The sequence below is a fragment of the Apodemus sylvaticus genome, chromosome 11 (assembly GCF_947179515.1).
Source record: "Apodemus sylvaticus chromosome 11, mApoSyl1.1, whole genome shotgun sequence".
Classification (NCBI taxonomy): domain Eukaryota; kingdom Metazoa; phylum Chordata; class Mammalia; order Rodentia; family Muridae; genus Apodemus; species Apodemus sylvaticus.
The window spans coordinates 32888912-32902247 of record NC_067482.1 but is presented as its reverse complement, the minus strand read 5'-3'; the positions used below and the strand labels follow the sequence as shown (position 1 = coordinate 32902247).

The 13336-nt window shown below is 46.9% G+C and overlaps 1 protein-coding gene across 1 annotated transcript in view; it reads right to left on the bottom strand.

Annotated features, from left to right (window-relative positions):
* Igfbp7 (insulin like growth factor binding protein 7) overlaps positions 1–10812 on the bottom strand; it is a 55345-nt gene extending 44533 nt beyond the window's left edge. The window contains exon 1 of the mRNA XM_052198418.1: positions 10289–10812. Coding sequence (XP_052054378.1) covers positions 10289–10760 — 472 coding nt within the window. The 5' untranslated portion in view covers positions 10761–10812. The remainder of the gene's footprint in view (positions 1–10288) is intronic.
* Between the last annotated feature and the right edge of the window lie 2524 nt (positions 10813–13336).

Sequence of the window (13336 nt, the reverse complement as noted above, 5' to 3'; positions counted from 1 at the left end):
TAGTCCGCACTTGACAGTAAATGGTATGATCTCTCAGACACAGGGCACCTCCTGAGTCTACATCTGCTCATTTACAGTTGAATGTTTTGATTCTTTTCAAATGTCTTCCTGCCAAGCTGAGGCTACACGTGTAGGTCAGAGGACAGAAACACAGCGAAGGAACTATTATAGTTTTTATCAGCAAGACTCTAAGAGCCAAAGACAATACCCAGTGTGTGCCCCCAGCATTAATGGAACTCTTCCTTTTCCAGACTGATTTTTATTCACTGTCCTCTAAGAAGTCCATAGTTTATATATATATCAAACAACTTATTAGGGAGCGTTCCTATGTCAAAGATACTAGAAGAACACATACTGAAGAGACGGACCAGTGATTACTGCGCTGAATGACCCCTGAACCCAAGCCACGGACTAAAGCAAGTGAAGAGTGCCACTAGAAGTCAATACATGTGACACTGAGCTGGAAGACAGACACTTTCTGTGCTCTAAAGCTCAGTATCTATGCTAGCCATGGAGTCTAAGCACGCGTGCCAGTCACTACACCCTCTTCATGGAGTCTGAGATCCCACAGGGACAGGTGGGATTCCTGGTCCTCATCGAATAAGGTGGAAGTTTCTAGAGGTTGGTCTCTAGTACTATTACCCTTCATTATCGTGCAGCCATAAACAGTTTTCACATCTAACCAGGAAACAGATATATAAAGCAGTGTTGTGTTTCCATTGGTGAGAGTAAGACAGCATCACGCCACAGAAATGACACTTTTTATTTTTATTATTTTTTTAAATCTTGGAAAGCAGGTTCTGCTAGAAAGCCTATGCCAGTTTGGAACTTGCAAGCCTCCTGCCCCCGCCTGCTAAGTGCTGGTATTACAAGTGTGTACCCCTGTTGTTGACTTTTATTGTTATTTCAATGGCGCTTCAGTCAGACTTCATAATGCCAGTAACAATAAGAATGGAAATGAAATGGAACGAGGCCTTTCTGTGTGCTAGACTTCAATATTGTTTTCCCGTGTTATCTCGCCTTCCTAATACCTTGAAGTGGAAGATACAATCATAGCTGGTTTTCAGCTAAGAAAACAATGAACGGAGTAAGTTTGGCTCAGACAACGGGGAAGAGGGATAAAGGACCTGACCAACTGACTCCAGAGTGCACGCGTGCAAGCTCTGTGCTGTATTTCTTCACACATAGCATGCAGGTCTTGCCTGCTGAGGCACACTATAAGCATACCATACGAAGTAAAGGTTAGCTAGAGACAGCCCTGAAGTCCCATTGTACCTACAGTCACCACGGGCCAGGCCAGGCCAGGAGCTGTCTCCCCCCACCTTTGGGCTTATCCTGATTGAGGTCATAGGTTCCAGTTGATGGAGTGCATAAAGATCCTAAGATATCCGGAAAAAAACTTTCTTAGGGTGGTGTTAAGAAAAGGAGGGGTACCCCTCACTTCTGGATGCTTGTCCAGGAGAGAGGCATGCTGAGTGTTTGCTGACCGGTGCTTTTACAGGGGCGGGTCAGCGCGGCTCAGGAATCTGGTGACTTAGGCAACTGCGCTGAGCAGAGCTCACCACTTAAAGCACGACTGCCACTCTATAACCAGCAAAGGACGAGGAGTGGGGGGTGGAGGGGTGGAGGGGTGGAGGGGTGGACGTGGGACCAGGAAAGAAAAGCCAATTTCTTTAAGCTCAGCTAGACAGGAAAAGGGAGCAGCCTGTAATGATGGGCCAGGCAGAATGGATAAAAAGAAAAAGTCCTCAGAGGAGAGAGTATTTGGGTGGTAGCGAGGGACTGGGGGCTCCCTTTGCTTCTTCTGGGCTGAGTTTAGAAAGACCTGCCCTGCCCTGCTTCGCCAGTTACCATTGAACCAAAGGCCCCACGGTACACAGAGCCAAGTCAGAGCCACTCTACTCTACCACTCCGAGCCTCTGATCCGAGACACATCTGAGCCCTCGGGGGCCTCTAGCTCTGAAGCCCAGGCTTGTCAAACCTTGGGCACCGTCTTTATCTCTGCCCTGGCTTGTCCTCTCCAGCCGGGCTTAGCATCTTTAATAAGGGGCCACACTGCAGGGCCCCGCTCCTTGATGTCTGAGCTCAGAGAGAAGCATGCATTTCATTTTCCATCAAAAGCTGGTGGCTTCCTGAGCAGTTCCTTTTGGAAGCCAAGGTTGCCATCTAATTGCTGAAGCCCCGATTGAAATGCCCCCTTTGGAGCCCCGAGTTCTGAAAACTCCCATGGTGAATGAACCAGCTTGGAGTCCTGCAGGCCTGGGCTGCCCTGACACATTCCTAAAGCTTCATTTCTGTGTGGTCCTTTTCAAAACCTTTTGGAAAGTTCCAGGAGATCTCTTTCTTGATAAACGTTTTCATCTCAGCCTGGAGTGGAGCCAGCAGAGAGCAGAGCAGATGTCGGATCCAAAGCCTTTCCGACCCCAGCACTTGACCCCTGGCTGCTAATTTGTGCTGATGTAAATGAAATGCCTGGGAAATATTTTTCATTCAAGGGAAGACAAGCTGTGATAAAACTCATCACTTATATGCTGACTTTAACAAAAAATAAATAAATAAATAAATAAATAAATAAAAAAGGCAAGCAGGCTCCTGTAGAAGCTGGAGATGTCCCATCTCCCCCCAAAACACTGTGAGAAACAGGGCAACGGCAGTCAGCTGCACCAATGCCTGGCAAAATATTAATTAACACACTAGTTTTTTGGTTTTTTTTCTTCCAGTGTCAAAATGGAATAAGATGATTTGAGTTCTCAAATTCTTCCATGAATTTTCCCTCTGCACCTTGTCAAGAGTCTAAAACTGGTGTTGGAGAGATGGCTCAGTGGTTAAGGCTCTGCTCTTTCCCCATAGAGGTTCAATTCCTAGCATCACGTGGAATATACCAAAATTGTTGGTAACTGTTTGGGTACCCAGTTCCAGGGTACCCAAAACCCTCACGCAGACAAACATGCAGGCAAAACCACCAATGCCTATGAAATAAAGATAAATTAAAAGATTCTAATTCTAATGCCACCACTACCAACAAATAGGCTTCAATACCTACAGATGCAAATCAGTGAGTACCAGTGGCGATACCCACGTGCCACCCTTAGGTGTGGAGTAGATATTCAAGTTGAGAAAGCGGAGAGATGGTGGGATTACAGAACGCAAGTCATCATCCTAAATCTTACCACTATACGCACTTATCCTGAAGGCGTGACAACTGCCTTTTGACAGCAGACAGCTCTGTGAACCTGTCAGTTTGGCTCGGCCTTGGCCTCATGGACACTTACTGCGAGTTGATGAGGCTTCTCATATCTCATGAACCGGTCTTTGTCAACGCTAGATTACCCGGCCTGTTTTACCTGGCTTGAACCTTTCTTAGTTTTCAGAGGCAAGACTTCTGTGTTACTCCGGCCTGCTTCTGGGAACAGCAGGATTTCCTCCCTGGGTTTCCTGGACAGCTATGCTGCTTCCCCTTCCCCCCCTCACTGTCCCCCTCCCAACCTTCTGCTGGGTTGTTGAGGTTAAAGGGGGTGGAGCCTGCTGTAAGCCCCAGCTGTGGCTAGTTAATCTTGTCCTCTGCGAACCCAGAAAGCAATTCAGCACATTAGCTTTTTCAAAAGGGTCAGATCGGTTTTTTTTTTTTTTTTTTTGCCCTTAATTGAATTTGGGATAAAACATGATTTGAGTCTTTAACACACGTACATTTCAAGTGAAAGGGAGACAGGCTTCCCACCATTACTCTGGCTTTCTTATCCTGTTCCATCAGGGTCTCTGTGTACGGTGTGTTTAGGGGTGCTCTTCACCATGGGCATTTTGAAAGCCTCTACCCCAGACCCCACTCCTAAAGAGAAAAGGATATCTGGGGACATCTTTACTATATGTTTACCTTACGTAAACAGGCACATGAATTACTGGATATATCTAAGTTTCCAAAACTTTCTGATCTTGTCACTCATAAACTCCCAAAGAGAACGACATTCATGGATCCCCCTGTCTTAATTCTTTTGATAAGACTCAGTCTTTCCTTTCTACTGGTTTCTAAGAAGATGTTTGTGCTATAGTTAAAGGCGTAGAGGCTAAGTCAGAACCCATATGGGGCAGCTAGAGGTAGAGGAAGCTCACAATCTTATCCACTGGGAGGCAGATTTTAGGAACAGGGAGGCCGACTGCCCTTGGACTCTACCCAGAATGAGAGAGGCCCTTGGACTCCAACCAAGGGCATTGTGTCAGTGAGCTGTCCAAAAGAACACCCGTATAAGGCAGTTTCTTCTAGAAGGCAAGTCTCTAGTGGACCCTTCTAGGGACAGGACAGCTCATACTAAGGTTGTCAGTAACTGGCCACTCAGCTCTGTCATTCCATCTCAGAGCTGACCTGTGTGAAGGGGAAAGTGGTGACAGCCTCCTCTACTCTGCCTTCCCAACTGAGGTCATTTCTCAGCTCTAAATGAGGCTTTCTGGACTCCCACACAACCATGCTACAGTATTCATGTTACAGGTTTCTTCCTGGTGTGTAACATGAATGTCCCTGTGGCTATTTAATTTGGACTTTTAAGTTCTATTTCCCTGAGGATCTCTGGAATGGGCCCTTGCCATTTAGTAACCAATTCCCAAACTGGGTAGACTGTACCTTGTACTCTGGAGCGCCTTTCTCTAAAACAGTTCTCAACCTATGGGTTGTGATCCCTTTGGGGGGGGGGTCCCATATCAGAGACCCTGCATATCACATACTTACATTATGATTAATAACAATAGCAAAATTACAGTTATGAGGTTGTGATGAAATGACTTTATGGTTGGGGGTCACCACAACATGACGACCTGTCTAAGAGGGTCACAGCATTAGGAAGGCTGAGAACCACTGCTCTAAAGGAACCCTGCCTGAGTCCTCTACCCTTCTTCAGAGTTGCCTGTTCTCTTTCTAAAGCTACTCCAGGAGCTCAGAGCTTTCCTACAATTTGGTGGCTAAAACAGGATCAAGCAATAAGGGAGAATGAGTGTTCTGCTCACCGTTCTAGAAGCTTCTATGTTTATTTAACAAGGGCAAACAAGGCCAAAATAGTTATAAAACTATAGAAGCATTATTATTGGGTTGGGGCAGGTTTTTTTCAACATGTTTTTTTTTTTTATCGATTATTTGGGAATTTTATACACTTGGATCACACTCATTTCCTAGTCCTCTCAGGTCTGCTCCCCAACCCTTGTGACTCCCCCCAATCCCCGGAGGAGGAGGAGGAGGAGAAGGAGGAGGAGGAGGAGGAGGAGAAGGAGGAGGAGGAGGAGAAGGAGGAGGAGGAGGAGAAGGAGGAGGAGGAAACAAGTCCAATTTGTGTTGCCCATATATGTACTGATCAAACCCCAGTGACCAGCCCCTTAAAGAAGCTGAGAGCTTCCCTTCCTGCTCCCCTCCCAGAATCCATTAATTGTGGAGAGCTACACTTTGAATCCTCACCACAGGTTTAAAGTGTTCTCTTCATGGCTTTCTGCCTAGGCTGTTACTTTTGGGGGGCATGGAGTGGGGGAAGGGGTTGTCCCAGAAGCCTCGTGTACGTCTCTTTCTCAACCGCAAGTCTGCAGTCATTGACTCTCTTATAGGCAACTTTGCCCTTTCTCTCTGTTTTTCTGACCCGAGAGCAAGGACAGAGGGTAATTTAATGGTGGGGCGGTAATTCAGAGGCAGTACTGGCTAGGACGTGAGCCATCTAAGACAGGACTTAGTAAGACAATGCTCAGAGTCATAGGGAGCACGGGGCACACCCTGGGAAACACAGCCTGTCATGGCAAGTTAGGGTCTCGGGCCTGGCAGTTCTTAGACATTGTCTCTAATTGTCTTTTGTGTTCTTTGACAAACCTCTCTTCAGTTCTTCCTACACCAACTTCACCTTCTGCCTCTGTAAAAAAGGACCTTCTGCTTTCTGCTCCCCTGAGTTTGACATTTTACCTTTCCATGCAGAAGCTAGATCATGTGGTATTTGTCTCTTTGCGAATAGCTTACTTAACATAGTCTTCCAAGTTCCTCCATGCTGTCACCAATGACAAGATCTCCTTCTTTTGTAAGGCTAAATAATACTCCATGTCCTCTTCCTTCTGACTGCATTCCCACCCCATACCAGATCTTCTTTAGCTAATGGTTTTTTATTAATTAATTAATTTCTCTATCTCAACCAGGATATCACTTCCCAAGAATTCATTATTGGCTCTTTCTCCCTAAATCTGGACACCCTCCCAGCATAAATCTGTTCTTTTTGCGAGACATAGTTATCTTAACAAAACATTACATTGACGTGTCCGGTCTCAAGATAAACCAGTCCCCTAACAAGTTCATTGGCTGTTGGAACTCCTCTGTCTCAGCTTCCAGTGGCGTTCCTGGGTTCACTCAAGGATAGGAATGGCACAGTAGCAATGACACGACATGTTACCAACCTTAAAACAAGTTTAAGATGAATTCCTTAGAGAAAGGGTTTTAAGTTTGCCAAATAAACTTCATTGAAGCTTTCTTCTCCTTTTTTTTCCCCCTTACAACACAGCTCCTGGACCTGATTGTAGCTCTCGATGGAATGTGAGAGTCTGAGGATTTGGTGGAAGGAAACCATGGCATCAGAGCTCAAGATGGATGAGAACAGAGTCAGATAAATTCCCTGCTTAGACTTCAGGAAGGCAGAAGCACACAGTGGAGGCAGGTGTGTGAGGTGTGTGTGTGTGTGTGTGTGTGTGTGTATAAGAGCACACAGCAGGGAGCCTACTGTCCACATTCCCAGAGGAAGGCACTTCCCCAAGGGTCTCCTCTGTCTGACTGCTAAGCCTTGTTAGTCAGACATTGTGTTTGAAAGGCATTATAAGACAGAGGCTGCCCTTTATTATAGGAGAAAGACAGACATTTAAGGAGATGGCGGGATGGTCTGTGCGGCACACCTTATTCTCCGTGCAGGCAGATGGCTCCACTCTGGCGCTGCCTCACCCACCACACTCACTACCCGCCTCACTCACCCCTAGCCTCGAACCCGTCTCTCCCTGTTGTACATTTTTCAGAGTACACACAACTATGTAAAAGTATCATTCGCTTCTGTCTAAAGCTTCCACTGAACTCTGCAATTTAAGAAATGGTGTCTATTTATTCAAAGTTGCTTACCCTGAGACTAGAAGAGGGATGGAGGATTTTTTCATTCAGGAGTCCATTCAAGTACTGATCTGGGCCCGGGGAGATCTGGGCTCTTTGGGCAACAAAGATTCCCTTCTCACATAGAGCCAACTTTCTGGTTGAGCAAGGATGCCAATCTCCATCCAGGGGTTTCTACAGTTACTTCTCTGGGCATTTAATCATCATAAAACCCCGTGATATAACTGTGACCCCATTCGACAGGCGAGGAACCTTATGACAGAGAGGTCATGAGAGAACAGAGCTGGTGGGTCATGGTACAGTTAATATTCATATCCAGGGAGTCAGGTCTGCAGCTCATTGTTAGCCACGGAACCTTTGAACGAAAACACAGCATGGATCCAGTAAGAATTTCTTCATGTTGAACAGTACTAGGAGAATAAATAACATCATAATGGAGCAGGGGCAAAGTCAGGTCTCACAGAGAAAAAGACAAAAATTCCAATGGAGGGTATGTGCCTGTCTGTGTGTATTCTTGTGTACATGTCCCTGTGTGTGTATCTGTCTGTCTGTCTGCAGGGTGTAGGCAGGGAGCACTCTAGGCAGAAGGCACAGCATTTCCAAAGGCACGCAGAACACCATGACTGCCTCACCATCTCTGTCCTGATTTTTTTTTTTATTAAGCTGAATTGTCAGTCTCCCCTTCCAGTTAGCCAAGGACCCCAGTGAATTCTTCTGGCACTCAGTTCACAGTGACGGCTCCAAGACTTGAGATTATTAGCTCATTATCTTTCTAACAGATTTTCAAGCAGATGGCTTCGCCTTCAACTGCAGAAATACAGAACCAAGCAGGACAAGCTCTCTCTCTCTCTCTCTCTCTCTCTGGCATTAAATGGTAATCTCAGTGAAGAGCAACACCAGGAGGTGCTCCAGGGATCTAGGGAAAGTGCTCGGCAATTTGTAACCAGTGCGTACCTCCTTCATCGCCAAGACCAGATTCGCTCCTTGCATTCCCCAGCTATACACAGCTGAAGCTGGCTAGCTGCTCAATAAATATTATGCTTAATGGAAACAGAGGAACAGAATGTAGAATGCCTATTTCACCGGGGCTGAGTTCTGCAAAAATACACCTTCTCTCCCTCAGTGCAAACACAATGAAAGTTTCTTTTGGGGGCAAAGAAATGGCTAGAAGAGGGGAGGAAATACATTTTTATTCTCTGCAAAGACCCAGTGCTAAATGGTGCATAAGTAAGCGGTACTTTGGCCATTTAAGCTTTCGTCGAGGTCAAACTATACCTAGGACCCCAAATAAGTATGCGATCGCCCACTCTCCTCTGCGGAAGGTTCCCTGTCCTCTCCTGAGCTTTCTGGCATCCTCCTACCAGAGCCTTAGAAGCCAGCCCCCATGTTTGTCAGGGTAGGGCGGGGAGAAGACAGCCGGGTTTATGTCAAGGATTCCAGGTTTAGATGCTATTTCTCACCATCTTCCTGAGCATAAAGATGAAGCCGGGTTGCGCCCTTAAGATGGTTTGCAGCCTGGAGAGGGACGGAAGAGCTGGGCGACCCTGGCAATGGGGCAGACTGACCTTCTTACTTCTTCATACTGTGTGAGTGTTGAGAGAAGGAAGTAGCAAGAGAGAAATTGATAAAACAAGACAGGAAAATAGAGGGGCACGACTTGGGAGGAGGAAGAAGAGTGGGGGAGGGGAGGAGAGGATAATGATGAGGCTAACTATAATACATTTATGAAACGTCATAACGAAACTTACCATTTTGTATAATTAATACATTATTTTATTAATTATAAAATAATATAAGTTATACTGTTTTATAAATATGTATATATTATATAAAGAATATATAATATATATCATGACACATATAACTATATAATAAAATATAAAATAATACAAACATATAAAATAATAAAAATTAACAAAATAAACTCGCCACAGATGAGGAAACACCACCTGGAAAGTCATCAGGCTAATCTGCTGACAGGGCAGAGATGCCTGACTCTGAGACTCTGGGAAAGAAGTTTATAAGAAACTCTTAATATTTGGAATGAATTCATAATGTGCATTTCCCTTTATGATGTGACTGTTGTGCAAGAGCCAAAGGGAAAAATGACTGTTTCTGTTGGAAACCGGGGTATTCGGTCTGTGATTTTATAAACGTGAGGTGATAATGCCAGAAGTGGGTAACTGTGAGGTACACCAGGCAAAGCTTTCAGTGGCGAACTGTGAAGCGGATGGCACACAGCCTATTTGCATATGGATTTCTGGGAAAAGCTGTAAAGAAAGAACTGTTCCTTGGAAAATCTGGAGAAGGTCTGAACTGTGTTCAAGAAGCAACAGCTGACTTTCCTCCCCTCCCCTCCCACCTTGGCCGAGGCCAGGGGCAGCAGCTGCCAGCGCAGGGCTCTAACTTTCCCTCCAAACGGCTACTCACGGAAAATGTTATTTCAGGCACTAGAGTTAAAGTTTCTGATTTCTTTTGTCTTCCCAACCTCAGACTTTATTTTTTCCAACTTCATCTGTGCAAGTTTGGATTAGTATGGGATACTAGAGACAAACACAATGTCAAAGCCATTCCTACGGAACCTTGCATCCTGAGAACAAATCATGAAAAACATAACTAAGGCCCGAGAAGAAAAAAACAACATGGTCAGAGGGTTCACATCAAAGCGTTTGTGTTTCTTTTTTTACCTCCAAGTATAATGCTCTAGCTAGGTTACCGTTTGATAATTGGAAACTCCAGTACTTGAAATATTAATAAGAACTTCAATTTAAAAAAAATATCTAGTCATTTAATCGACTTTCTGAAAGTCTTTCCTTTGTATTTCTCTGCTAACCCTGTGTAGCCATCTCTCTGTACACACCCAAAGGAAAGAAAAGGAAAGAATGACGAGAAAAGGTTTCCAAGAGTGTAGAGGCTTTTGAGACTTGCCCTGCAGGCTAGTTGGGTAAATTGTGCCTCCGAGTCTCGGAAAATCTTTTCTATATTTACACCCGTTGCTGCGATTTCTCACTTTCTTGGCGCACACAGGCAACTCCAAATAAAACCATCCCAAGAGAATCGCGGAGGCGGTTCTCCTGGCTCGGGATACCGGGCAGCCATCGACTCCTCCCTCCCGCGGGTCTCTAGGGATGCTCTGCGGCGGGGCGGCGGGGGAGGAGGGGGAGTGGGCGGGGAGGCGCTGGTGCCCACCTTGCTCGCAGGTGCCCTTGCTGACCTGGGTGATGGCCTTCTCCCCGCGGCTCTCGGCGCGCAGGCTGGCGGCGCGCAGCTGGCAGCCGCTGGGGTAGGTGATGCCGTCGCTGCCGCACACCGGGTAGCGGCTCTTGCACACGCACACGGCGAGGCTCGCGGGCCCGCCGGCTGCTGCCCCGGCTTTACCCTTCCGCCTCTTGCGGCTCTTCACGCACTCCATGCCCGGCGCGCAGTGCCCCCTGCCGGCCGGGCCGCCCCCGCACGGCTCACCCTCGCCGCGAGCGCACACCGGGCAGCAGCCGCACGCGTCGCGGGTCTCACCCAGCGGGCAGCCGAGCGGGGGCAGCGCGGGGCAGGAGGCCGGCACGCACGGGCCGCAGGCATCCGAAGAGGAGGAAGAGGAGAGGGGCAGGACCAGGAGCAGCAGTCCGGCTGCACCCAGCAGCAGGGCGCGCGGCGGCCGCTCCATGACGGGGGATGGCTGGACGCGAGCGCGCGAGTGAGCAGCCCGGGTCCCCGAGGCCAACCCTTAAAGCCGCTGCTCCGCCCGGCGTTCCGCGGGGGCCCTCCCCGGGGCGGAGAGTCAGCCCGCTGCCCGCCCCGCTCCGCCCGCCCGCGGTCCGGCCTCCGCTAATCACCGACATCTTCGCTGCCCTGGCGAGCCGGTCCCAAGCCCAGCATGCAAGCTAGCCAGCTCCTGCTCAGTCCCCTGCCCCTGTCCTCACTCTCCAGCACCGGAGGGAACGCACCTCCCGCCTCCTCTCCTCGCTTTTCAGATCCAGCGATTTTTTTAAAAACCCTTTTAACAACTAGGACTTTATGAGAATACAGTGTTTACTTCATTAAATTCTCGTAGACCTGGGAAACCTGAGTGCTTTGTGATTACTCTTTTAAGGACAGTTTAAAATTCTTTTAAGAAGTTATGGTTCTAGATTTATTTGTTTTTATTTTATGTGTATGGATGTTTTGGCTGCATGTATGTGTACATCATGTGTGAGCCTGGTGCTTCTGTGGGTTGGGGGGCAGAGGATCTGATACCCTGTTAGTGGAGTTAATAGACAGTTGTTAGAAGCCTTGAGGGTTCTGGGAATTGAACTTAGGTCCTGGATGTGAGGCTGGTGCTCTCTTAACTGCTAACCCGTTTTTCCAGTTCCTTACTTTTTTTTTTTTTAAGCATTTTTATTTTGTGTTTGGAGTATGTTTGTTTGTGGGTTCACTTGCCAAATGTGTGGAGAACAACTTGGGGCAGCTGATTTTCTCTACTATATAGGTCCTAGGGCTTGAATTCTGGTTATCAGGCTGATTCACAAATCACTGGCCTGTGTTATTATTTAAAACACACAGAGAAAAGAAGACCTTTTCAAGGACCTTGGAGGACCTTGGAGGACAATGGCCTTGTGTCCTGTTTCTTTAGGATATTTAGCAGTTCAGTGCTCACACAGATAGCAGCTACCAGGGATCAGGGTCTCCGGTCCCAGGAGGTAGAGTTTGAGACAGCATGCCCCTGAGACAGAGCCCACTGGAGTCCACAGTAGCATTGGTCTTAGGGACTATATTAAAAGAACAAAACATTCGTTCATTTTAAGAGTTAATGAACACAATATTAACCAATTAAATAACAAACATCTGCCACACAAACATATCTTTCCACTTCAAAAACTGAAACTACCGTGTTCCTATGAACAACTGTCACAAGAGCCCTGGCTGTCCCTGGCTGGTCTGCAAACAGCTGTAGAGGAAGGAAGGCTGGCAGAGTGCCAGGTTGTGGAGCCCATCGGAGGGTTGAGCTGCACCCCTCTCTCTCCATGAGCACAGAAGGTGTGGAGACTACACGGGACCAAAGCCAGTGCACCCACTGACCGCATATCAGGTGGCGCCACCCACTGGCCACATACCAGGTAGCACCACATGGTACAGAAGTGACGTTGTGGGGATGGCTCCAGGGATGGAGGTCCTGCCTAGGACCAAGGCACTTTTTTTGTTTTGCACAAATCCCAGAATTTGTAGGGTTGCTATGGGAAGAAAGAAGAGATACCCACAACACCATCAGCAAGGTTTGTGGTTGCTCCTACGAGTCTGACCCTGACTACTGCATACTTTAAAAACATTAAATACTTACAGAATCAGTGAGTTGAGAACTCTTTTCCCACCTAGAAAAGAAAGGGGGCTACTGATTTTTGGCTTCTCTTTAGAATACTCTAGAAGAGTGGCATGTTTTTTTTAAAGAGTCCAAATGCTGACAGTTTAACAACCAATGGACATTTTCAAAGGATTTTTTTTTTTTACATATGTGCTTTTGTCCCACAAGAGAAGTTTATTAGTAAATTTGGTCTTAATCAGACCAAACATAGATGCAGGCTGTTTCCTGTTCAGCTTCAGGTTTATTAACCTTTCTAGAGATCTCAAGTTGATTTAACAATCTATTATGACTATTTCTCATAGCTCCAAGTTCCCCAGGAGTCAAAGTTGCCCCTGACACAAGGACAGCAGGGCAAGTTGTTTACTCGGAAGGTCACATAGAGGCATACCTTTTAGGGGTGTAACAGACAGGAAGTGAACAGGAAGGAAGGGAAGATGGCAATTAAGATGCTTATATTGGTGGCCAGTCTTCTGTGTCCGTGTGAGTGTGTGTGTGTGTCCATGTGTGTCTGTGTGAGTGTGTGTGTGTGTCCGTGTGTGTGTGTATGTATGTGTGTGCATGTGTGTGTGTGTGTGTATGTATATGTGTACGTGTGTGTATGTGTGTGTGTCCATGTGTGTCTGTGTGAGTGTGTGTGTGTGTATATGTATGTGTATGCATGTGTGTGTATGTGTGTGCATGTGTGTGTGTGTGTCCATGTGTGTCTGTGTGAGTGTGTGTGTGTGTATGTATGTGTGTGCATGTATGTGTGTGTGTGTGTGCATGTGTGTGTGTCAGGAGGCTGGGATTGCAGTCACAGGGGTGGGGTTGTTCCCCAGTATGTAAGTCCTGTATCAGAGCTGCCAGTGAGAACTCAGGCATGCATAGCAATAAACTCCTTTCTCTGACCCTTACTGCTTAGCCAG